The sequence below is a fragment of the Girardinichthys multiradiatus genome, chromosome 12, assembly GCF_021462225.1.
Source record: "Girardinichthys multiradiatus isolate DD_20200921_A chromosome 12, DD_fGirMul_XY1, whole genome shotgun sequence".
NCBI lineage: Eukaryota > Metazoa > Chordata > Actinopteri > Cyprinodontiformes > Goodeidae > Girardinichthys > Girardinichthys multiradiatus.
In genome coordinates this window covers 19,920,942-19,948,615 of record NC_061805.1, presented here as the reverse complement: position 1 = coordinate 19,948,615, position 27,674 = coordinate 19,920,942, and the positions used below count along the sequence as shown (strand labels likewise).

The following is a 27,674-nucleotide window of genomic DNA, read 5'->3' as shown; positions in this document are numbered from 1 at the left end:
GAACACCTGAGCGCAGGTGCGCAGTGAAACGGGACTGCTATAAGATCCTTATGATGAAAATCAACCATTTTCTTTGTCTTCAACTTCGTGCTTTACTAGCTTGTCGCCAAAAGTTTATGATCCTTGGTCCTCTGGGTTTACAACTTTGCTTGGAGGAAGTTTATGACTGCCTGTGTCCCGCTGTGCTACACTTTGTGGAGTGGCCTCCCCGAGCTTCGCTCAACCATATTTCTTTTGTAATTTTGCCATAACTGCCATAACTGGGGGTTTGATTCCATACACACCCTATAGCTGAGGTAGCTTATGTTAGAGGACTGTAAGGCACTGTACGTGTTTAGCACTGCTCTCAACCTGGAGTGTCGGCCAGAACACCACTTAGGCCAGGATTCAGCTCGGGACGGGATGTTAGACTGAGGTGCAGCAGTCAGAATAATGAAGACAGGAGGCAAACTCTTTCAACTGCTCTGTATTCCGAATTTAGGGTGAAACAGCTTACAGGTCTTTTACAGCAGTGAGTGTTCGCTGTATAGGTTCAGCTGAATTCATGTCCATTTACATAGCGTGCAGGTGGGTGTGTATGTGTGTGTGTGTGTGTGTGTGTGTGGTTTCTTGTCAATAACGCACACATGAGGAGAACACACCAACAACACCGGGAAAATCCCTCCCTCTGGATTAGCGCAACAGTTCGTGCCGAACGTATCCACCGAAATATCAGTAATGTTTGGTACAGCCGCATGACATCATCACTTCTCTAACTATGGTATCCCGTAAAGGACAAAATAACAGAATATCGCAGCTTGAACATTAACGCTCAACACTGAATTCAAACCAGCTATACCTATGCAACATTCAGTCTTTTGTACACACCCACTGCTATTTGTTTTGTTTTGTTTAGTTAAATATTTACCCTTGTTAGTAGAACTTTGCATGTTTGATTAGGTGAAGATTATTGAATCGGAAGAGCGAATTGGATCAGGGCTGTTGATTTAATAAATATTCACATAGATAAAGAGAAGGCGTTTGTGTTTATTTTGTGCAAGAGTGATTTGTCAGTCAAAATAATGTCAAAGTTCCCCACGTTTCGGCAGAAACGGTTGATTAAACAATGTAAATAGTTATCAACTATTACTGAGAATTTACTAATTGTAATTATCAAGGGCTTTGAGCCACAATTACAATCCCAGAGGACATCTCTGATTTCGATTCATAAATAAGGATTTTTGGTTAAGAAATTAATTTTGTCAAATTATGATTTTCAATTATAATTATTGATAAATATTAATTAATCAATAATCATAATCCCAACAATTGGCGTCTCAGGGTGGGCCTTAAAAGGACAGACGTCACATCTCTGTTGCACAGAATTAAACAATTGTGATATCTGTGGAACCTAGAAGTTTTATTGTGAGAATTTGAGTTTTGCAGAAAGCGTTTGTAATCCAGGGGATATCTTGACTAGAATTGGCTCAATTCTGCTGCAGAGGATAAAATAATCTTTCAGAGGTGTTTTTGTGGATGCAAGGTGAAAGTTGGTATAGCTTGTGGTAAATTTAAAGTTAATTTCCAGCTGGCCAGCCCGGCTACATCAGCTGCAGAAAACCAGCGCTGATAGGCAGCAGATCTGCCTCCAGTGTACGCTGGGTGTAATTACACTTCTGACCAACCCTCTCCCAGTCAGGTAGAGAGCAACACCTACATCTGGTGGCACTTGGGGCCATCTGGTGGGTACTAGTGAGAATTGCATCTCCTACTTTGATTTTAATCACTTAAGTTCATTAACACAGACAGATAATTCCATCACCTATGATCAAAGGGCATAATTTAAGTTGAAGTTATTGATCATTCATTACCATTTTTGGATAAAATTTAAGCGTTTTTGGTGGGTTTTATTGTGTGAAGCATGTTTGATCTGATTCATAAAACTAACATAGTTGTCTAACTTTGTAGGCCACTAGAAGGTAAGTGATACATATTAGAAAGCAGTAACATTTATTTGAAACTAAGAACAGCGTTGAATGTTTTAGTTTCGTTTTCCCACTTTAAAATTTTATTTTGAAGTTGGCTTTGGGTTATTTAAAAAAAAGAATTTTTTTTGGTTTTGTTTTTCTCTTTCCTCCTTTGTGTGTTTGCTTGATTATTTCCAGTGAAGCATAGAGTAAGCCACAGTGAATACTCAAACCTGTGCACCCATTTTAAGTACATCATTAATCACTGAACAGCTTAGTCTGTTTGTGTTGCTGCTAATTATTTTAGCCATCATTTAATCACTGAACAGCTTAGATTGTTTGTATCACTGCTAATTGATTTTAGCAATTATACATAACTGAGCAGTCCAATTTGTTTGTTTTACTGCTAATTGTTTAGCGGTCGTCAGAGCTTAACAGCTTTGTCGTTGTGCATTTTAGCCAAAGATGGAGGAAACATCCCAGACTGCAGCTGGAGATGTGTGTAGGTTAGAGGACCCCATAGGAATGCATGCACAAGAGGCGATTGGGTCATTGATCCCTGGAGGAATGGGGGGGGGGGGGGTGAAAAGAAACCCACCTCACAGGTTGAAACCTTTGAAGGTGAGCCATACTTGCAATACCCTGAGAGAACCTGCAGGTCAGATCTGGAGGATGTAGAAGCTGCTCTCCAGAGATTACCTTTCCAGGCTTATGGGGTTCCCCACACATCCACCGAGTCCAGAACAGGTGTACATAGTCGAAATAGGTTCAGTGGTGCGGTGACCCACCCCACTGTAATCAGCAGCCATGAACAATACCTGGCTGTGGATTCAGCAGGAGTAAATAGTTCAAGGTTTAGAGGCGAGCAGCCTTCAAACTTGACTCGCAATATGGTCCTCTACGATCCCTCACCTCCGCCAAGGCGACAGGAGAGCCACCCCTGAGTTTCAGGTGGTTCCTACCGCCCTCAACCGCTGGCCAGGACCCGAGTCTGGGGAGCACAGGGCCCACCATTGTACCCTGAACAGCCTCCACTGCCTCCCCCAAGGATGAGGCGGCATGTACTGACACACTGTGAGTGTAGCCGGAGTGAACTCTCAGATGATGGCTCAGATGGGCCGGCACCAATCCCTGAGAGTGGATTGTGCACCCGCCAGCTTGCGTCTCTGGCCAAAGACATAGAGCGTTTCGACCCTAATAATGCAGAGTCAAACATCGATTATTATCTTAGGGAAGTTGAACGCTGTCTTTTAGATTTGTACTGCCCATCAGCACGGGAAAAACTGAAGCTCATCTGGAAGACAACATCCAGGAGCGTCCATGTTTTCATGGAGAGCCTACCCCCTGCAATCCGAGACCGTTATTCAACCCTCTGTGAAGTTTTAAGGGAAGAGCGAAAGACCCAGGGAGTATTACCAGGACTTGAGAGCTGCTTACTTCCAAGGACGCAATGCTCCTGGCATTGAGGAGGAACATGCTTTTAAATACCTGTTCCTCCACAACCTTCATGAAAGTGTGCGATACGATGTTACTATGTATTGCAGAACAAAGACCCTGAGCATACAGGACATCTGGAAATATGCTCAGATGGCGTGGGAAACACGTGCTCGCCTGACTAAGGGATCAGAGGGCGATGCTAGGGTTTTACAGATACAGACGGAAAGGAACAGCCTTGCGTTGGAAGATCAGGAAATGTCTTCAACCAGAACCCATGTTAAGAACAGGTTCAGGGAACAACGTAGGTTTGGTCAGTGAAGATTATTGAATCGGATGAGCGAATTGGATCAGGGCTGTTGATTGAATAAATATTCACATAGACAAAGAGAAGGCGTTTGTGTTTATTTTGTGCAAGAGTGATTTGTCAGTCAAAATAAGGTCAAAGTTCCCCACGTTTCGGAAGAAACGGTTGATTAAACAGTGACCTCTAGTAAATAGTTATCAACTATTACTGAGATTTTGCTAATTGTAATTATCAAGGGCTTTGAGCCACAATTACAATCCCAGAGGACATCTCTGATTTCGATTAATAAATAAGGATTTTTGGTTAAGAAATAAATTTTGTCAAATTATGATTTTCAATGATAATTATTGATAAATATTAATTAACCAATAATCATAATCCCAACACAAATAATAAACTCTTCCACGTTGTCAGGCCTTTTCCCACAGGCATTAAAAACAGCAATTATCAAACCACTGTTAAAAAAGAATAATTTGGACAAGTTGCTATTGCAAAATTACAGGCCCATCTCAAATCTCCCATTTATGTATGTTATTGAAAAAGGATGTGTTTTAACAGTTTAATACCATTTTAACAATGATCAGCTGCTTTGACTTCTTCCAGTCAGGTTCCCGTGTTCACAATACAGAGATTGCCCATGTCAAGGTGTTCAATGACATCCACATAAATGCAGACTGTTGATCATGGTTTATTACTAGAGCCACTGGAGAACTGGGGCAGGCTTTTTTGTACAGCACTTGGCTGGTTTGAGTCTTACTTGAAGGACAGGGACTTTCTTGTGTCAGTGGATAACTTTACATCGGAGTTGACAAAAATCACATGCGGGGTTCCCCAAGGTTCCATCCTGGGGTCCCTCCTATTCAATATCTTTGTGCCAGTAACATCTCCTTTGACTCATCAGTCCAGTTCCTAATTGCCCAAACCACTGGCTTATAGGTTTTTAATTTGTGCCTATAGGTTGGAATGAGATAAATGAATCCCTAGAAAAAGCAGTGTGCTTTGGTAATCCCAAACTGCCGTTAATTTCCCACAGTGTATATTAACCGCTGACTAAATCTCTTTTCCAAAACAATACAATTCTGGCAACACTCAAGGAGATCAAGGATTATTAACACTGATGAATGCGAGCTTCAGCAATCCCATTTCTCCAAGCACCTGTGTCTTCAAACTAGCCTGCTTTATATCAGCGAGCCAAGCATTGATTGGAAATGTCTCAGTTTTCCACACCTGATCCGTCAGTGTTTTACTTTTGAGGGTTTAACTGCACTATTTGCAGTGTGTTATTACTAGGTAACTATAGGTCATGGCACTTGAAACAACTTTCGGTCTTTTTACACCCAGTTTTCCACCATGTGTGGTGTGTGGTTTGGCTCCAACAAGACATGCCAAGCGAATGGTATGCATATTTTGGTGGGACAGGAAGTTTGGTCAGACATTCTGGCCTTCATTTGGCTGAGAAATGAGAAAGAAAAGAAAAATAAAATAAACATCACTGCAGAAACTAGTTATGATAGGAAATTGTATAGGTGCAATGTTGCTGAAAGCAGTTATTGATTAAACACAATTTGTAGCAGACTTTTGTAATGATGGACTACTTAAAAGGCAAACACCATGTTAAAACTGCATGTTTAAGATTTGATGCTATTTAGTGGTTTAAATACCCCTGCCTTACTTTTACTGCCTTCTGCTCTCGTCTGCTTCCACGCATTGTACGACTGCTGTGTTGATCACTAAAACCAGTAACGATTTCATCCCTGCTACGTAAGTTTAGTAGTATTACTATTTTTCTTTAGTTGAAGGAAAAGAAGGAAAACAAAACTTTTGTGTCTGAGCAATTCCTTAGAACTGCAATGCGTAGAGTGCCTTATAGATGACCTCACAGTCTCTCTGCTATGGCAGCTCATCAGAATTTTCTAACCCTTCATGATCTAGGTGGAGATGCTTAAAATTGTACTGTATACTCAGACATATCAGTAGTAAGGTCTAAACTTTGTTCGATGTTTAGACCGGGTGTGTCATCTTCACCGAAGAACAAATTTGTACATGTCCGACACATTGGCCTTAAGATTATTTTAACCATGTGAATTATTTTTTCTATTAAATATTGGCCCATTCACAATTTATGTTTCATTGCTGATAAAACTGAAGCACAGGTGGTTTACTTGTTGTGTTTCCTAAGCTTTTGCCATGACATAAAAGTAAAATTCCTAGAGTATGACTGTATAAATGGTTTTGTTACTACAATGCATGTTTTACAAGTCAGACACCATTTCATCTGTTGACCCGGAGCTTTCATGTGCTGAGACATGTTGGAACTTACATCATATTCTTTATCTTCTCAGAATGTTCCTGTGTGATACTTCTTATCTTCTTCCATGCCTCTATGACTTACAGTACATTAACTATATTTTAAGATTTCGTTACTCGTTAGGGCCACAAACTGTAATGAAGAAACCGGCACATGCAGCTCTTGTGATGCATAAAATTTGAAATATTCACATCCGGAGATGATTGTTAGCTTAGAAATTTAGGTATTTTAAGCCATTTAAATTTACATGGTTTGCTCCTACAATAAAATATATTTTAGCTCAAATTTCTCAGTGTGATGTTCTTACAATGTTAATATGTTACCGAGTTTCTACTCCCACATTCACCAACTCAAATTTACATAAAATCAACAGAAATCAACAATTATCCACATAAGAGGAAAAATTATTTATGTTGATTTCAATTTATTCTAAAATGTCCTTTTTGCCTCTCAGGTGATGCCACAGTGACCATCGCTCACAGATGTACACCGAGGGATCAGCTGAAAGAGCTAACGATCCTGGCTGACATCATCATTGCAGCAGCAGGTAATTACAGACAACCAGTGAGACACTCAAGGGAAGATAGGTCTCTGTTACTTGTGATTGTTGTTCTGATTGTTTTGTACCAGAGTTGAAACCGAATTTAAATGCTGCGATTTGGTAAATGGGAAGTGTTAAATAAATTAACTTATCTTACAATACTAAATCAGGTAAACTTTAAATGCATTTTTAAGGCAGCTTTTTAAATATTTGTTGTTTTTTTTAACTCGAGCTTCTTTGCAACCAAACATTTTTATTTGTATCATTTTAATAGGAATAAATATTGTTTACTTTAACAAAAGCCATTCTCTGTTTTATAATTCTTCTACCTTTACATACAAGGAATTATGCAGGCTGGTATTGCCAGAAAGAAGAGTGATTGTAAAAAAAAGCTTACCGGCCCTTACTTGAAGCGATCTTGTTAGAGTTTGCATTATCAATGTGGTAATTTCCAGGTAAACGTCTCTCTGCTCTCTTTCTGGTTTCAGGTTCCTTTCATTTTTATGAAGAACACTGTGGTTTAATAAGGCAGGAATGTGATACTATTAATCATGTGAAACACTATATAGTAAGAAGATGTCAGTGGGGGTGCCAGGTTACACCACTGTTTGAATTAAAGTATTTTCTTTTCTTCTTGATTAAAATATGGACCTTTCAGCTCAGTTTATGTTGGTAAAGTATTAAATATCCATTTATTTATAATTAAGTGATTTTTTTTTTCCTTTTTAATTTCCCACAATTAATGTATTTTATTTAAATTTTGTTAGTTCTCTTAGCCACTCTTAAAATAAGGGAGATGTGTGCTGAGCAATGTTTTGTCTTTATTTTTATTCCCAGTTCCCTCTGGGAACTTCTTCAGGACTATTGGAAAACCATTTCATGTGATGACCTCATGAAAAGCATTGAGAGGCTGCAGCGCAGTAAAAATAGCAATGGGGGACTATTTTGAAAATTCTAATATATAAAAGATGTTATGAGTTATTACTTTTTTATTTGCTATGTATTTCAATATATTTTGCTTTATAGTTAAGGTCCTCAGTGTGTATATTCAAAGTAGTAAGTAATAAAAATAAAAGAAAAGCCATTGAATGGCAAAGGCGTGTCCAAACTTTTGACAGTAATTAAAAATTAAATGCTATGACAAGCAGTGGTACTTATATGAGTGGATATGATATTTATCTTGCCGCCAAACACAGTGAGCAGGATGATAAGCAGTGGTGATGTTTTATATGATCATCTTGGCTCAGTGCTTAAGACAACACACTTTTGGAGGCAGGCTGAGCATTTCACCATTTCATTTATTTGTCACCTCAATGTCAAAAAAAGGGAGTCCACCTTTTTGAAAAGCCTTTTCTGTTCTACCATACCCACATACACAATGAAATAGTGCTAAACACTTGCTAAACATTGGGACTTTAACTGGAATCCTGTGCTTTTGTCAGGTAAGACCAAAATTGTGCAACAGTGGGGTTTTGGGGTGGACCGAAGCGCAGACAAGAGCTCGGGCGCAGCATTTCACGCAGTCTTCAGTTTATTCAAAATATCAAAAAGGAAACAAAAACACTGCAGATGTAAACCAGAGTCAGAAATCCAAACTTACAAAGTTTCTGCAGGAACATGCGGAACTCAAAGCATGGACGAGGGCAACGAACGAAGGTGAGAGACAAGAGGAACCAGGAAAGGGCAATGAAACAAAACCAACTAATACAGGTCCTTCTCAAAATATTAGCATATTGTGATAAAGTTAATTATTTTCCATAATGTCATGATGAAAATTTAACATTCATATATTTTAGATTCATTGCACACTGACTGAAATATTTCAGGTCTTTTATTGTCTTAATACGGATGATTTTGGCATACAGCTCATGAAAACCCAAAATTCCTATCTCACAAAATTAGCATATCATTAAAAGGGTCTCTAAACGAGCTATGAACCTAATCATCTGAATCAACGAGTTAACTCTAAACACCTGCAAAAGATTCCTGAGTCCTTTAAAACTCCCAGCCTGGTTCATCACTCAAAACCCCAATCATGGGTAAGACTGCTGTCCTGACTGCTGTCCAGAAGGCCACTATTGACACCCTCAAGCAAGAGGGTAAGACAGAAAGAAATTTCTGAACAAATAGGCTGTTCCCAGAGTGCTGTATCAAGGCACCTCAGTGGGAAGTCTGTGGGAAGGAAAAAGTGTGGCAGAAAACGCTGCACAACGAGAAGAGGTGACCGGACCCTGAGGAAGATTGTGGAGAAGGGCCGATTCCAGACCTTGGGGGACCTGTGGAAGCAGTGGACTGAGTCTGGAGTAGAAACATCCAGAGCCACCGTGCACAGGCGTGTGCAGGAAATGGGCTACAGGTGCCGCATTCCCCAGGTCAAGCCACTTTTGAACCAGAAACAGCGGCAGAAGCGCCTGACCTGGGCTACAGAAAAGCAGCACTGGACTGTTGCTCAGTGGTCCAAAGTACTTTTTTCGGATGAAAGCAAATTCTGCATGTCATTCGGAAATCAAGGTGCCAGAGTCTGGAGGAAGACTGGGGAGAAGGAAATGCCAAAATGCCAGAAGTCGTGAAGTCGTGAATTGTGAAGAGAACGTTGAGAGACTCAAGACCCAACACTCTGGATGAGCTAAAGGCTGCTATCGAAGCATCCTGGGCCTCCATAAGACCTCAGCAGTGCCACAGGCTGATTGCCTCCATGCCACGCCGCATTGAAGCAGTCATTTCTGCAAAAGGATTCCCGACCAAGTATTGAGTGCATAACTGTACATGATTATTTGAAGGTTGACGTTTTTTGTATTAAAAGCACTTTTCTTTTATTGGTCGGATGAAATATGCTAATTTTGTGAGATAGGAATTTTGGGTTTTCATGAACTGTATGCCAAAATCATCCATATTAAGACACTAAAAGACCTGAAATATTTCAGTTAGTGTGCAATGAATCTAAAATATATGAATGTTAAATTTTCATCATTACATTATGGAAAATAATGAACTTCATCACAATATGCTAATATTTTGAGAAGGACCTGTATACAGAAGGAGAACAAAGGTAGGTAATCAAAAGAACTAAGAACAGGTGAGGCAAGGAGGCAGAGGGAGCAGGTGAAGCTAATAAAACCAAAGCATGAGGAAAGGGACTAAAGACAGGACAGTAAACAGACCTAAATGAAACTATAAACCAAGATAAAATAAAGCGTAAGAATCAAGGATAAACATGAACTGAAGGAAACTGAGAAACTGGAGGGAACACAAGAACCTAAGAACTTAGTAAAACAGAAACCATAAGGAAACCCCGACTACAAAAGTAAACAAACTCAAACCAACATGGATAGAATAAAACTAAGAATGAAGCAGAGGAAACGAGGACTAGAATAAAAGTAAACAATAATTAAAGCTAACCTATAGAGGACAGGCTGGAGAACAAAGATGAACTAGGGGAATAAAGGTAAGAAGAATAGGAGAATAAAGGGAACTTAAACGAAGTAATAACTAAAAGGGGAAAACAAATGACGAGAGTAGTAACAAAAAAGAAACTAATGAATTAGAGAGTGCCAGACAACTCTGATAAATAATAATAATCATAATAAGGAAACCCTTCTAAGAAAACAGGAAAGCGACGCCAAGGAAACTAGGAGCGAGGAGAGCACACTGGGGGGCAGAAGATAACCAAAGCGGAAAACTACAACAAACATGAATACAAAACACAAATAAGAAACATCTAGCTAAAAAGATAAACACAAACACAAAACCAAAAGCAAATACCAATATTTTGCACCACAACAGATTGTGCTTTTCAGCAACAAACACTCTAGTTATATTTGACATAAATCAAAGGATAAATTTGTTGAAAAGCAACTCGTGAAACATGGTAGAGGACCTATGAGGCTGTGGGTATGTCTTTCTTCCAAATTTGCTGGGAACCATAAGTGTGTGGGACCATGATCTCCTAATGAACATTTTAAATAAAAACATCTGTGACCTCTGCCAGAAAACCGAAAATAGCTCACTATAACAGTATAATGATCCAAAAATATGACTGAAACAACACAAAATTGCCTCACCGGACACAAATTGGTATTCCTTCAATGCCTTCTCATTCCTCAGAAATAAATCCTATAGAAATCTTTGGGAAGACCTGAAGAGAAGATTGAATGATAGACAACAGAGGACTGTAGATGATCTAGAGAGATAATAGTGGCATACAGCACCCTCCACTCTTTAGCAGAGTCGAGGGTGCTGTATGCCTTTTTAGTTAATGGGGACTGGGACTTTAGTGAGTCCTGCCAGTAAGTTACTAAATAGAATGATAGTCAAAACTAAATATACAGTAGTTTGATTAGAGGTGTTGAAGATCTTAGGTGAACTACCTGTTGGGACTTCACTCACTTATATTGTTGTGGCTGCTTCAAACCTGCTTTCTTAAGTCAGAGTTTTTCTCTGAGGTTCTCAGTAGGGATGTACTGATCTGAAAATTTGGCTGGTATTGATATCAAATATTAATATTGCTGTTATGGCCGATAACTGATGTTTACCGATATTATATATATTTTTCCCTACCTTATCAACACCGTGAAAAAAACCACCACACCGCTGACATTGCTTCTCTGCTTCAGATATATCGTGCATACCTAGTTCTCAGGTGCATTGAGACGGGAAAACAATTCATTTAAAAGATATTTTTTATTTCTTCTTATTGACAAGTAATACTCTTTTTGTGTCGTTGTTTGCTAGGTGTCCCTGCTCTGATCACAGCAGACATGGTGAAAGAGGGTGCAGCAGTGATTGACGTTGGCATAAATCGCGTCCAGGACCGGAACACGGGGAAAGTCCGGCTCATCGGGGATGTGGACTTTGAGGGTAATACAAACAATAAAATTTACCAGGATTACCTCAGCAGAGGAAATGTCTCAATAGCGTTTACATCAGCTGCAATTCTTGGCAAATAAAGAACATTGCTTAACACCATATCATGTTTCTGATTTTTTGTTATAGGAGTGAAGGAGAAAGCTGGTTTCATAACACCTGTTCCCGGAGGTGTGGGTCCAATGACTGTTGCCATGCTTATGAAAAACACTGTGACTGCCGCCAGAAACGCACTAATGCGTTAAAAACGGGATACACTCTTGCAATAACCTAAATACATTTCAATACACACTCAAATATCAATCCTTCTGCTGAACATCCAACACACTTTTGTTTCAACATGTATGACCTCAAGATTTCATACCTGCCTGGAATCCAACTTGATATGAACCTTGTTTATATCCTTATTTATATTTTATTTTATTAAATTATTTCAGATTTTGCTTTTTTACATGTTAGATTAATATTTTTTCTACTGCAGTGTTTTGTTTAATTAAATATGCTTAAAATTAACTGGAAAGAAGTCAAAATAAAAGTGAGTTCATGTCAGTGCATCAGTGCCCAGGTTTATTTTTTTATAATTAGTTTTTAAATTCCATATACGTTTTATTGCATTTATTGGAAACTTATCTAAATCTAGGCTTTATTTGACTGAAACAGGAATAAAAGTTTTATATTCTAGGTAAAAGATTATTTGTCATGCAGAACCAGTGAAAAAAATACATCCTTAAAAAATTCAGTTGTGATAACAATAACAGTGTGTAAATAAAAAAAAGTGAGAAACGTTTTTATAGCACATTTTTTCATATACACAAGCATTTGGAAGATTGCACTACTGTTCTAAATCAAAACATGAAGAAAAATGGATTAAGTATGTTCTCAATGTACATAGTTAGGAAAAAAGAACATTTGGCCGTTAAAAAAATAGTAACATCTGCATTTTCTTTATATACTTAAACATTTGCTGTTTAAAGTGAAAAAAAGCTTGAAGATTTATCTACATCCTATGAATCAGAGCCAATATTTAATTTAATAACCACAGTTTCTGTGAACTGCTACAAATCCCACGTTCTAATGAAGTCTACCTACTTCTGGTGCCTGTGAGCAGATATCCCAGCCCGTTAGACTACATTCCAAAGTTCCTTTGCTTTTCTTAGTTTTGCCTAAGAAACAGCATTGCTCCGGGGAATCGGGCTGGCTACTCCCTAACTTTAATCTTGTTGGTCTGGAAGCAAGATACTGCTCTCTTTACCGATGTGTGGTTGTTTTCTTGTTGAAAAACCCTTTTTTGAAAAACCCGTTTTCAACAAAACTAAATTTCCTCTTCAGCATAAGGCAGCATGACTTTCAAGCATATTGATGTTGTCAAACCTAATCATGATCCCTGGTTTGCGATAAAAACGTTCGACACGAGTATGGAAAGTATGTTCATATGATGATGCCTGAGCCACCATGCTTGTACTGAGGGTTGAATTGAATGTTTGGGGATCTTCTGACCAGCTGTCTACACCCCCTCTACCCAAAAACAACAATATTGTTATCATCACTGCTTCATTTTTTTATAGACCAGTCAGCGTGTTCTTTGACAAACTGTAACCTTTTCGAAAATGTTTTTGTCTTTTACAAAAGGGTTTTCTACTTGTTAACAGCTTAGTTTCACATCTTCTCATTCTTCCAGTACTCACAGGTTACTGTAGACCATGTTTGATCTCCCTGGAGCTAATAATTGACTGAGTTCTTGCCATTTTAGCAATTCTTTGATCCACTGGAATGGTATTTGACCTACTTCAACCACATCTTTCTGGTTTCGGTTTCCAAGTTGAACAATTTAAGATCATTTTAGCTGAGCTACCTGTCATTTTGTTGACTGTTTTCTTCTCTCCAAACAACTTTGTAAGAAAAATATAATGTTCTTTTGTACAATGTCTAGGACAACCCATCTTTTTCCAACTTTTAGACAGGAAAACACTATAACCAGGATGTTCAACATATACTGTCTTTCTCCTTAAATAAAGGTCCCCTGATTTTCAGAGAATGACGGACCTCACTAAGTGAACTCCCCATTGCTATTGCTTTGAACATTCTCCTTTCAACTAATGATTTAATGGCACAGAATAAGCAACATGCAGCTCATGATTATTGCTTCTGTACGTTTTATAGTACTCTACACATTATGGTACATGTGGACATGTGATTCCACCTCACTAATTGATCTTATTAATGATGTTAGACGGCTATTATTTTGAATACCACTGTAAATGACTGTTAGAGGTGTTAATTTGACTCTTTTCTGGACATGTTAAAACAGGATTACTAATCAAAGAGTGCATTAAAACTAAAAAGGAGTTATAAGGAAACTGAAAAAAATTCTGCTGCAAATATGACCCACCCTGGTTACTGTCGTTAAATGGTTTCACAATACTGGGAAATTAAAACCAGTCTGGGAACTGTTTAGCTGTGATTTACTGACTGTTTCTCTGAGGAGAAACAGTCAGGCCCATGTTGTAAAACTTAAAGATAGTTTATGGAACACTTAACATGGTCTAAACAAGACATATCTCCAGACACATCTCCACACTGTTCAAATGAGGTATAATAAATATCATGAATCTATGAAATTTGGTTACTTTGCTAATTCTGGATCATACAGTGCCTTAACTGACTGCTGGGTTTGTATTAATGACAAAACTGATCACTTTGTGCTTAGCAAGTGGTTCATGTTGGTTTGGTGTACATCTGCCCTTATGCATCCAGCTGCTTTAGATGTATCTTTAACCAGATAAAAGACCCATTAAGATAAAGACCTCTTTCACAAGGGAGACCAGACCTGACCAAGAAACGCAGCAGCACATCATAGGGGACAAGACAGAACAATGACAAACATTAAAAATATGTGAAGTGTGAGCAATTTGACAAATAAAGTGCAGGAGTTCCTGCTACAGCAATTTAAGATTTAAAACACAGGCATTGTTCAATGGATTTCCGTTGTTGGTTTTCTTAAGAGCGGAAGGCATTCAGTAAAACAAGTTCTGACAGTTTCACCTCAGACTGATAGGGCATTCCAAGCAGAGGGGATAGATAAACTGAAAGCCTTATTTCCCGTTTCGGCTCGAACACGAGGAGCAGAGAAATATAACAAGTTTTTTTTATCATAAGGCATAACAGCTTTCAGGTTGTGCATGAATAAGTAGGAACTAAGCCAATGAGAGCCTTGTAAACCAGAGTGATCCAGTGTGTACTGGCATGGCTTCCTTGTATTCAAGAAAGGCATGTCAGCTTTAGCATAAAGTTCACTTTGATGGATGAGGCGGCTACAACCAGTGATAAATCTCAGAGCACAGTGATGCAGTGGAGTCAAGGACTGCAGACAACTGGTTGAAGCACAAATATACACATCATGTTAATCAAGTAGAGGAAAAAGGTTGCTACTATCAGAACCTTTTGAGCTCTGAGAGAGAAACATGTTGTTTCTGTAACAAACTTAACTTCACCTTAATTTAGAGATCAAATTGTTAACATTGATTATGAAAGAAAGCTCCACATCATCAAGTGTTATAGCTTAGGCACTTCTGGTTAATGGAATATTCTCTGCAAACCAAGAGGTAGCTTGTTTGGAGATGTCATCACAGTGTCAACTGCCTTGGACACGTCAATAAACAGAGCAGCACAACACCTTTTTGATTCCAATGCACGAAACACATCATTAAAACATTTTAGGGCAGCAGTGTTGTGCTGCTTTCTAAAACCTGACTGAAGAGGGTTTAGAACATTGTTTGATTTGATCGCAGATCATACAGCCATCCATTTTCTATACTCACTTCTTCCGTACAGGGTCACGGGGAATCTGGTGCCTATCTTTGGCACTCTACTGGCGAGAGTCGGGGTACACCCTGGACAGGTCGCCAATCCATTTCAGGGCAATACAAAGACACACAGGACATACAACTATGCTCACACCCAGTCACACCTAAGGGCAATTTAGAGAGATCAATTAACCTAACAGTCATGTTTTTGGATTGTGGGAGGAAGCTGGAGAACCAGGAGAGAACCCATGCACACACGGGGAGAACATACAAACTCCATGCAGAAAGACTCCCGGCCAGGAGTTGAACACAGAAACTTCATGCTGCAAGGCAGCAGTGCTACCAACTGCGCCACTGTGCAGCATTGATCACAGACCAATTTTTCAAATACTTTTGTCGAAGTACATAATTTTGTGATAGGCCTGTAATTATAAAACATTATTTGCCTCCTTTTAGCATTGGAAGGACAAATGTGGATTTCCACACTTCAGGAGGTTTGTTTGAGCTGAAGCTTAGATTGAAAATGTAAGTTAGAGGCTCAGGATTTAGGTCAGCAGCCATCTTTTGAAAAAATGGGTCCAAACAATCAGGACCAGCTGATTCTTTTGGAATCCAACTTTTGTAATGTACTACAAACCTCATAAATACACACAGATTCAAAATGAAAAGAACAATTCACAAAGGGACAGTTTACTTACTGCAGGTTCATTTAAAACATGTTTTTAATCACTGTTAAAAGGTTCAAAAGAGTGCCCTGCTGTGATGAAATGTTTATTAAAATTGTTTAACATGACAAGTTTATCAGACGGATTTACTAAATCTTTGACCCCAAAGACTGGGCAGTTCACTAGAAGACAAAGTACCAGAGGCAGATCTCACAACATCCCAAAATTTATTGAGATCATTTAGATTGTTTTTTTAAGGTAAATCAAAATCAGATTTAACCTTTAACATTTGTTGTGGAGCTGACGAAAAATGACCCAACCAGCCTCTGTTTTTGTTTTTTTCATGCCTTGGCCCAGGCATGACCTCTTTTAGGAGATTTCCAATTTTATGGGAAAACTAGGAATTATTTTGCCACTTTATCCTAATTTACCTAAGGGAGCATTGTTATTGATTAGCGTCAATAATTCATCATGAAAAAAATTCCAGGTCACATCATGAAAGAGGAAAGATTCGTTTCCACTCAAAATTAGTCAGGTCATGCAAAAAAGCCTGCTCATTAATATGTTTAAGATCTTTTTTGAGTAGAAATTCTTTTGGGGAGTTTAGCATTTCTGACAACTGCAATGGCACAATGGTCACTCAGATTGTTCCCAAAATTACCAGCATCAGCATACTTGGGGACATTTGTAATTAGATCAAGGAGCAATCACTAGGACAAACTCACCAGTGTTATTTACAGCCACACTGCAGGCTGAGGGAGGTTATAACAGCCAATGACTTTAAGGGACTGCCTCCGCTGAAATAAAAGTTGCTGTATATCATCCTATAGTATAGTATAATATAATATAATATAGTATAGTATAGTATAGTATAAGTATAAGCATAGTATAGTATAGTATAGTATAGTATAGTATTGTATAGTATTGTATTGTATAGTATAGTATAGTCTAGTATAGTATAGTATAGTATAGTATAGTATAACAAATCAAAGCATAGCATAGCATAGCATAGTGTAGTATAGCAAAGCAAAATATAGTATAGTATATAACTTGAAAGGTTCAACTTAACAGAAGTGGCACACATTTTGTAGACTTTTTTAAACATTTTACAATTTGTGTTAAGTTTTTTAAAAGCTTTTGTATTATTTTTAAATATTTTTATGCCATTATCTAACTGACAAAAGTCAAAATGTGAAAAATATTTTCAGTAAGCACTGTTAAAGGCATGAATAATGCTAAGTTTAAACATGTACAGAATAGATGAGGACCAAATGTAAATGGACTTAATTTTTAAAGCTCTTTTCTAGTCATATAGAGCACTCAAAGCTCTTTATACTGGAGTAATCAGAAACATGCACACATTCATACACTAAAACTCAAATCAATAGGCAACTTGGGGTTAAGTGCCTTGTCCAGGGGAACATTGACATGTAGCAGGAGGAAGCTGGAAACAAACCCACAACCTCTGCAAGAAATAAGAGCTCAGCGTAACCCTAAAACGTGTCAGGTTTTCAGTTTTATGTTGAACATTGTTTTGCAAACTGTGCTGTATTGAAAAAGACTTAAACAATAAGTCCATAAACCAATTTTACTAAAACATGTTGTTTCCTGCTATCTTGTCGATACAATAACCTTTTGTAACATTAATGTAAAAAGGTGTAAAATCAACTGATAAATCAGGAAACTTGAGTCTGGAAATATTCTTTGGTTTGAAACATGAAATGTCTTAAAACTGCAAATCAATAAAAATCTGTCACCTTACATTGCAGTTTTATTTCAGATCATCTCTAAAACATATCAAGAGTGAAATGCTGACAAAACTAGGCAAAACAGGAACCACACACTTTCACCCAATAATCCTCATCCTATCTAAAGAAAACTAAGCTTCTTTTTAAATGACAGGAAAGAAATAACTTTTATTGTCCCTACATGGGAAATTCAGATCTATGAACAGCAAAATTACAGGCAAGTCAAAGCACGCAGATTCAAACAAAGGTAAAAACATAAAAACAGAGCATGAGAATAAGCCTGTACAGTAAAGGCAATTTTACAGCATAGGACATAAAATATTAAATAGTTATTCAAAATAGCATGCTCAAATTCAAAGAAATGTACAAGTTAGTAGGATATTAAAAAATATACACGTGTATCCATATTTATAAAAAACAACAGACTACTTGTGAGAAATTCTAAAACTGCAAAGAACAGCAGGGATGTAAACACTTATTTTGTTGGGAATAGTGATGGTCATGAAGTCCAACAGCTGCTGTGACGAAGAATCTGCGATGACACTCCTTTGAGTAACTAGGATGGGGCAGTCTGTCAGTCAAGGAGCTCTCTAGTTCTTCAACAACTTCATGCGTGGGGTGGGAGACATTGTCCAAAATTGGTGCTATTTTTGCCAGAGTATTTCTGTCTCCCACCACCTGAACTGGGTGGAGGGAGCATCCTAGGACAAAGCTGGTCTTCGTGAGTAGCCTAGCTGACCACTTCCTCTTAGCTGTACCTAAGATGTTGCTCCAACAAACTTCAGCATAGAAGATGGCTGCCACCAAAGAGTCTCCATAAATTGAGATAAAACTAGCTTGGTTATAACGATAGACTTTTGTTCCTAAAAAAATTGCATCAGCATTAATAAGGGCGATACAATTTAGGTCAATTCAATTTAGTTTATTAATACACCATCAAATCACAAGAAAACACAATTTCAGGCTACATTAAAGAGAACAAAAAAAGTTATATTCATGTTTAGTTTGATTAGTTACAGTCATAACAGTCATGTTTACAATATAAGAGACAAAAAGTGGGAAATCTTTAACCTTGCAGGTTCCACACTGTGGTCATAATGGTGAAAACTGGGGCATTTTTCTATAAGCCACAAAAGCCTAGAAAAACTTTACCTACAAGAACTAATCTTAATGCATTTATTTCTCAGACTTACAGATAAAACATGTGTTTACTTACGGAAACCGAGCTGGATTTATGTGTTCTTCTCAAGAAAATAAAGCAAGTTTTTCTAAAAACAACAGCAGGTTGCTATATGGAAATCAGTCAAGTCATAAAGTAATTACTTTATTCAATGTTTCTTTAATGTTGATTTGCTATTTGCCTGCATGGCTGTCCTGATCCCTGGTAGAGAAGTAACCTAAATTTGTTTTACTGTGATTTTGAAAGGATAACCCATTATCTAGAATGGGCTGTCGTTATACCATTAAATTAAACCATTATAAGAACAGAAGCAGCTGTTTCCTTTTAGTTTCTGTAGATTTAGGGGTTTGTGAATGGCTGCGGACACGTCTGCTGTGCCCTCTCTTGCACTTGTAAACAATGTTTATTTTTGTCTCTGCTCTATGGTGGAGGATTTTTATCTTAGTTTTCTATGACGATAACGATGGCCTTAGATGATATAGAAGATAGTGGACAGATTGTTGTGGAAGAGAAACGTCATGGCCAACTGCTGGGGAGGCAGCCACGTGAATGAAGGCACTGAGTAGGGAGGCATGAATGTGGTCTGCTTTGGGTCACTGGCTAGGTTTAGCAGAGATGTTAGTCTGGTCTCAGCTTACAGCTAACCCAGAAGACACAACTTAACCACTGCTTTTTCAATAGATAGATAGATGGATGGATGGATGGATGGATGGATGGATGTGTAGAGGAGTGAAAACATGTGGTTATAAGTGATCAAAAAGACCAATTAAGTATACTCGTACTCGTCGTCTTCCGCTTTATCCGGGACCGGGTTGCGGGGGCAGCAGACTCAGCAGAGACACCCAGACGTCCCTCTCCCCAGACATCTCTTCCAGCTCCTCCGCGGGGAGCCCAAGGCGTTCCCAGGCCAGCCGAGAGACATAGTCCCTCCAGCGTGTCCTGGGTCGTCCCCTGGGCCTCCTCTCGGTGGGACGTGCCTGGAACACCTCCCGAGGAAGGCGTCCAGGAGGCATCCGGTATAGATGCCTCAGCCACCTCAACTGGCTCCTCTCGATGTGGAGGAGCAGCGGCTCTACTCCGAGCCCCTCCCGGATGGCCGAGCTCCTCACCCTATCTCTAAGGGAGTGCCCGGCCACCCTACAGAGGAAGCTCATTTCAGCCGCTTGTATCCGGGATCTCGTTCTTTCGGTCATGACCCAAAGTTCATGGCCATAGGTGAGGGTAGGAAGTAGACCGACCGGTAAATTGAGAGCTTCGCTTTTCGGCTCAGCTCTCTCTTCACCACAATGGACCGGCACAGCGCCCCATTACTGTGGCAGCTGCACCGATCCGTCTGTCGATCTCCCGCTCCATTCTTCCCTCACTCGTGAACAAGACACAAGATACTTAAACTCCTCCACTTGAGGCAGGAAATCCCCTCCAACCTGAAGAGGACAAACTACCCTTTTCCGGTTGAGAACCATGGCCTCGGACTTGGAGGAGCTGATCTTCATCCCAGCCGCTTCACACTCGGCTGCGAACCGCCCCAGTGCATGCTGTAGGTCTTGGCTAGAGGGGGCCAGCAGGGCCACGTCATCTGCAAAAAGAAGAGATGAAATCCTCTGGTCCCCAAACCAGACCCCCTCCGGCCCTTGGCTGCACCTAGAAATCCTGTCCATAAAAGTTATGAACAGGACTGGTGACAAAGGGCAGCCTTGCCGGAGTCCAACATGCACCGGGAACAGGTCCGACTTAGTGCCGGCAATGCGAACCAAACTCCTGCTCCGCTTGTACAGAGACCGGATGGCCCCTAGTAAAGGGCCACCAATTCCATACTCGTGGAGCACCCCCAAAAGGGCATCACGAGGGACACAGTCGAATGTCTTCTCCAGGTCCACAAAACACATGTAGACCAGTTGGGAAAACTCCCATGAACCCTCGAGTACCCTGTAGAGGGTATAGAGCTGGTCCAGTGTCCCACGGCTGGGACAAAAACCACACTGCTCCTCCTGAAGCCGGTGTTCGACTATCGGCCGGACTCTCCTCTCCAATACCCTGGCATAGGCCTTACCAGAGAGGCTGAGGAGTGTGATCCCCCTGTAGTTGGAACACACCCTCCGGTCACCCTTCTTATGTACGGGGACCACCACCCCAGTCTGCCAATCCAAAGGCACTGTCCCCGTCCGCCACGCAATGTTGAAGAGGCGTGTCAACCATGACAGCCCCACAACATCCAAAGACTTGAGGTACTCAGGGCGGATCTCATCCAACCCCGAAGCCTTGCCACCACGGAGCTTTTTAACCACCTCGGTGACTTCAGCCTGGGTGATGAAAGAGTCCAACCCCGAGTCCCCAGCCTCTGTTTCCACCAGGGAATGCGTGATGGCAGGATTGAGGAGATCCTTGAAGTACTCCTTCCACCGGCCGATAATGTCCCCAGTCAAGGTCAGCAGCCTCCCTCCCCCACTGTAAACAGTGTTGACGAAGCACTGCTTCCCCCTCCTGAGGCGCCGGACGGTTTGCCAGAATCGCTTCGGGGCCAACCGGTAGTCCTTCTCCATGGCCTCACCGAACTCCTCCCAGGTCCGTGTTTTTGCCTCTGCCACTGCCCAGGTCACAGCACGCTTGGCCCCACGGTACCCGTCAGCCGCCTCAGGAGACCCACAAGCCAACCACAGCCGATAAGACTCCTTCTTCAGCTTTACAGCGTCCCTTACTGCCGGTGTCCACCACCGGGTTCGGGGAAATCCGCCGCGACAGGCACCGCAGACCTTACGGCCGCAGCTACGGGCAGCAGCATCAACAATAGATGTGGAGAACATGGTCCACTCGGACTCTATGTCTCCAACATCCCTCGGAATCTGGTCAAAGCTCTCCCGGAGGTGAGAGTTGAATACATCCCTGGCCAAGGGGTCCGCCAGGCGTTCCCAGCAGACCCTCACTATGTGCTTGGGCCTGCCAAATCTGTCCGGCTTTCTCCTCCTCCAGCAGATCCAACTCACCACCAGGTGGTGATCGGTGGACAACTCAGCCCCTCTCTTCACCCGAGTGTCCAAAACATGCGGCCGAAGGTCTGATGATACGACAACAAAGTCGATCATTGACCTCCTGCCTAGGGTATCCTGGTGCCAAGTGCACCAATGGACACCCTTATGTTTGAACATGGTGTTCACTATGGACAATCCGTGACTAGCACTGAAGTCCAAGAACAAAACACCGCTTGGATTCAGATGGGGGAGGCCATTCTTCCCAATCACGCCTCTCCAGGTGTCACTGTCGTTTCCCACGTGGGCGTTGAAGTCCCCCAGCAGAATAATGGAGTCCCCAGGAGGGGCACTATCCAGCACCCCCGACAGGGACGCCAAGAAGGCCGGATACTCGGCACTACCACTCGGCCCGTAGGCCGAAATGATAGTCAGAGACCTCTCCCCAACCCGAAGGCGCAGGGATGCGACCCTCTCATCCACTGGGGTAAGCCCCAACAAGCGACGGCTGAGCTGGGGGGCAGCAAGCAAAGCCACCCCAGCCCGCCGCCTCTCCCCGTGGGCCACTCCAGAGTAGAAGAGAGTCCAGCCCCTCTCGAGGAGATGGGTTCCAGAGCCCACACTGTGCATGAAGGCAAGCCTGACTATTTCTAGTCCATATCTCTCGACCTCCCGCACCAGGTCAGGCTCCTTCCCCCCCAGCGAGGTGACCTTCCACGTCCCTAGAGCCAGCCTAAGCATCCGGGGATCGGGCTGCCGAGGTCTCCACCTTCGTCCGCCGCCCAATCCTCTTTGCACCGGTCCCTCACGGTTCCCCCTGCTGGTGGTGGGCCCACTGGGGGATGGTCTCGCGTCTCTCGTTCGGGCTTGGCCCGGCCGGGTCCCGCGAGGAGCAACCCGGCCACCAGGCGCTCTCCGACGAGTCCCGACCCCAGGCCTGGCTCCAGGGTGGGACCCCGGCTCCGCCGTACCGGGCGACGTCACGTGCCTCGATTCTGTAGTCGTCATGAGGGATTCTCGAACCGCTCTTTGTCTGACCCGTCACCTAGAGCCTGTTTGCCATGGGAGACCCTACCAGGGGCATTTAAGCCCCAGACAACATAGCCTCTAGGATCATTCGAGCACTCAAACCCCTCCACCACGTTAAGGTGGCGGTTCAAGGGGGGGACCAATTAAGTGTATATTGGGAAAATAGACACCCCAACTTTATTTATTTCTTTTTCTATCCTGAATTTCTCTAGTAATACATCCTTTAGTGTTATTTCAGTTAGTTTGCACTATTCCACATCCAGCCACTAGGGGGCGTCTGTCGCATTGGTGGCATAGAGGAGGTTTATGGGCACACAGAAGAAGAATAAATCTTCCTGTTGAATGCTAACAGAAGCTCAACGTGTGTCTCATCTTTTGTGTCATAGAGCATCACACGTTGAGAGGACTTTAACCACATTACCCTTAGCCCCTCCATGGTTGCTGGGTAATACTGGTTTGGTGCTATCCATCAAAGAACCGTGGGATCCTGACTTCCTGTTCCATGAGCCGATGACCTAAGGGCAAGACTTCATGTATCCAGAAATGGCCATGCTACATGAGCTACAGTGGGAGATCCAACAGCTACTTCACCAACTGATTAAGGATGCCAGAAGAGACCTACTTCACCAGCTTGCAGTATTGTGCCAAGATGAGGTGGGAGAAGAGGTACCAGGGGAGGATTCGTCTGAGGTGGAACTCTTTGACTTCATTGTTGACTTTCTGAGAAGTAAACGATTGAAGAGCCTGGAGGACCAAGGAATGTCTCGCCTGCTTGTGTTTGGTGACCTCTTTGATGAACTGCAGCCATCCCAGGAAGTAGAGAATCAGCATCACTCAGTGGATGAAGAGGAAATTGCATCAGTGTTGGTGACTAAGTAGATTGAAGCAGCATCAAGTGTCAAGAGTAACACAGTGTCAACATCAGCACTTGCTGATCAGGTAACCGGGTTAGTAAAACTGACAGATGTTGCTGCCTTACTCCCACGTAGAGAATTTAGGATTTATGCTGGTCAAATATCAGATTCTGATTCAGATGTAAGCTTTAACTGTTTGTGCAAGCAAATTGATGAAGGATTAAGTGAAGGTTTCACAGAGTCTGAGATCATTAGAACAGTTCTCCGAATAATTAAACCGGGTACATTCAAAGACATGCTTATCACTAAAGATGGTCTGACTGTAGCTGAACTGAAGCGTTTCCTCAGAGCACATCTTAAAGATAAGAGCAGCACTGAGTTATTCCAAGAGCTAAGCAATGCGAGACAAAATGATAAAGAAAGCCCACAACAGTTTATGTATAGACTGATGGGGTTAAAACAGCATGTAGTTTTCGCTTCTGAAGTAAGTACAGGTTTCCAGTATGACAAGAAACTAGTTCAAGGAGTGTTCTTGCATTCCTTGTATCAAGGAATACATGAAAAATATTCATCTTAAACTCCACATTTCAGATGAGAAAGTCACTGATGATTTTATCCTAGTAGTCATAACAAAGTCAGTAGGTGAAGACACGGAGAGAAAAAATAGACTGGGTCAGACTCTCAAACTAAAAACAGTCAATGTCAGTACAGTGCAGATGGATGAGAAAAGTCAGAATGCAGTTCAGATGCAGGCAGAAGTCCAAGCTAATCGTACTGCCATACAGGAGCTAACAACACAGGTTTCATCGCTGACCAAAGGTTTAGAGAAAGCTTTAACACCAATGGTTAGTACAGGGACTGAAAACATTCATACACATTTTCCACTTCAGAAACAGCCTGCAAAGTCATAAGTTAAACGAAGATGTCAGCAATGTGTTTCCCAAGGAAATAATAGCTGCACCCACTGTTTCAAGTGTGGGAAAGAGGGACACAGAGCTATTGGCTGTCTGATAAAGAACCATCTTTCGGGAAACCGTGTGAGGTCACTAGGGCGGGACCACCAGTGACTGAAGAAAATGCAGAGTCCCACACCACTAAAAAGCTGCATCCTCAGGAGGACATTCTATCTTCCACCAAACCCATCAGACGGAACAGTTTTACTAAGAAAAAACATGTTGCACAGCTCATTGGTGGTAGGTGCACTGTGACATGCCAACTAAATGGAGTTAAGCTACGGATGTTATTGGACAGTGGGGCACAAGTTAGCATTGTAGAGAAATCATGGGTGCAGAAAGCTTTGCCAAATGTAACAATCCAACCACTTGAGAGCCCACTATCAGAACACCCTCTTAAAGTCACTGCAGCTAATGGAAAAGAGGTGCCATTTGATGGATGGATAGAAGTCCTGTTCGAAATAAAAAGCATCAAATATGGTTCAGTTGCCCTCTATGTCCCATTACTTGTAAGCCAAGAGAGTGTGAGCAGCCCGTTGCTAGGTTTCAATGTAATCCAAGAAATCATAATGGGAAACGCAGATCAGACAGATAACATGAATCTGGTGGACTTACTATCAGAGGCTTTGAGAATTCAAAAAAACAGTGTTGAAACAATAGTCTCTGTGGTTTGCACCATGCCAGCCCAGGAAGAATCAATAAGTTCAGCAGTGAGAGTTGGAAAGAAGGGCCTCATTGTTCAAAGTGGCCAAATCTGCGAAGTGAGATATGCACCCCTCAGGTGAACTCATTGAATGATGGAAACTACTCTAAGAACAAAAACCATACACCTGTCCATTCACGAGAGAAATGGCATCCAAATGTTAATTTAGATCATTTCTCTGAGCATAAACAGAATTTGATACGCCAAATGCTGTACGAAGAATCAGATGTGTTTGCATGTGAAGAAGAAGATATTGGATGCATTCCTGGTTTACAGCTTCAGATCACCACAACAGATAACACCCCTGTCCAAACAAATTACAACTCTATTTCCCGACCTTGTATAAAGAGGCCAATGATTATATTTCCAACCTTTTGGATAGAGGGTGGATCAGAAAATCAATTTCAGCCTATTCCTCACCTGTTGTCTGTGTGCGGAAGAAAGACCACAGTCTGCGTCTTTGTGTTAACTTTAGTGAGCTCAACCGTAAAACCATTCCTGATCACCATCCACTGCCACGCATCCAGGATCTGTTGGACAGTCTCGGGGGAATTTCATGGTTCTCCATTTTGGACCAAGGAAGTGCATATCACCAAGGTTTTGTGAGTGAGGAGTCAAGGCATCTGACAGCATTTAGCACACCCTGGGGTCTTTACGAATGGGTAAGGATACCATTCGGGCTGACTAATGCACCAGCTGCATTCCAGAGATGCATAGAAGGTGTATTAGAAGACATTAGAGATGAGTGTTGTGTGCCTTTTTTGGATGATGTCCTCTGTTATTCAAAAACATTTGAGGAACACGTGGACCATCTGAGACAAGTTTTCTGCAGAATGTGAAAGCATGGCATTAAACTTCGTCCAGCCAAATGTGAGCTCTTCAAGAGACAAATTCATTATCTCGGACGAATGGTTTCAGGAGAAGGATCCAGATTGACCCAAAAGATTTGGAAGCTGTAATAGCTTTGAAGAAGAAGAAACCCAACACAGTTAGAGACGTTCGGACATTACTAGGTTTCCTTAGCTTTTACCAATCGTTTATCCAAGACTTTTCACGACTGGCAAGACCCTTGTTTGAACTTCTTCAAAGTTCAGCTGACACAAGCAACACCAGCAAATTCCAGACCTCCAAGAGTCGAGTCTGTAAAAAAAAGACCGGTCAACTTTCCTCTCGCAACAAAGCATCCCGGACGAGCCCCCAAATGTATTACCCAGCAACCATGGAGGGGCTGAGGGTAATGTGGTTAAAGTCCTCTCAACATGTGATACTCTATGACATATTCCTGTTGAATGCTAACAGAAGCTCAACGTGTGTCTCATCTTTTCTGTGTCATAAAGCATCACACGTTGAGAGGACTTTAACCACATTACCCTCAGCCCCTCCATGGTTGCTGGGTAATACATTGATGGATGGATGGATGGATGGATGGATGGATGGATGGATGGGTAGGTAGGTAGGTAGGTAGGTAGGTAGGTAGGTAGGTAGGTAGGTAGGTAGGTAGGTAGGTAGGTAGGTAGGTAGGTAGATAGATAGATAGATAGATAGATAGATAGATAGATAGATAGATAAATAGATAGATAGATAGATAGATAGATAGATAGATAGATAGATAGATAGATAGATAGATAGATAGATAGATAGATAGATAGATAGATAGATAGATAGATAGATAGATAGATAGATAGATAGATAGATAGATAGATAGATAGATAGATCTTTTTATCCCATCGCAGGTGCTGTATTGAATTGGCCAAGCAAATACTGCCACACCATTATACCACCACCACCAGACTGTTGCTTCAAGAAAGGATGAATTGATGCTGTCTGGTTGTTCATGCCAAATTGCATAATATATCACATAACTATAAATTACTTACTACTTATTCTTATTGGTTACTTACTTTGGGGTCATTTTTATACTGAACAAGTATAATTCATAATTGCAGCTTATGAATGTTAAACCATAAAGCTGTACAAAGCACTGCTAACGTCAAACAACTTCACTTGATTTTTTCACACGTGTACCTACCCTTCCTGTAGTACACAGATCCTGTCTGCACCTGGTGGACAAAGTCAATGAAGCAGCCAATGAAAAGAATCTAGACTGAAACTTCCTTTTGTAATCTGATCTATTAAGAAACGGAGGTGTTTACGACACATAATTGTCAATGGAGCCAACCCTAACAAACTTAAAAGACATTCTTGAGGTAAACTCTCAATCAGCCCACAGGTTTGCGTGGGTGCCTCTAGAGAATACCTGAAAAAAGGGAGCCTCTAGTGAAGACTTGACCCCAGTACCAGTACTACCAGTACCACCGCTGCCTGTTATCAACTTGTAGTCTTTGCCTCAGCATGCAGAGATAAAATACAAATGAAA

At 41.3% G+C, this 27,674-nt stretch overlaps 1 protein-coding gene across 2 annotated transcripts in view; it reads left to right on the top strand.

The window, feature by feature from the left end:
- Positions 1 to 14,605, top strand: part of mthfd2l (methylenetetrahydrofolate dehydrogenase (NADP+ dependent) 2 like) — a 29,241-nt gene extending 14,636 nt beyond the window's left edge. For both annotated transcript variants that reach the window (XM_047380686.1, XM_047380687.1), the window contains 3 exons: positions 6,450 to 6,542; positions 11,268 to 11,393; positions 11,529 to 14,605. In XM_047380686.1, coding sequence (XP_047236642.1) covers positions 6,450 to 6,542; positions 11,268 to 11,393; positions 11,529 to 11,644 — 335 coding nt within the window. In that variant the 3' untranslated portion in view covers positions 11,645 to 14,605. The remainder of the gene's footprint in view (positions 1 to 6,449; positions 6,543 to 11,267; positions 11,394 to 11,528) is intronic.
- The last annotated feature ends 13,069 nt before the right edge of the window (positions 14,606 to 27,674 follow it).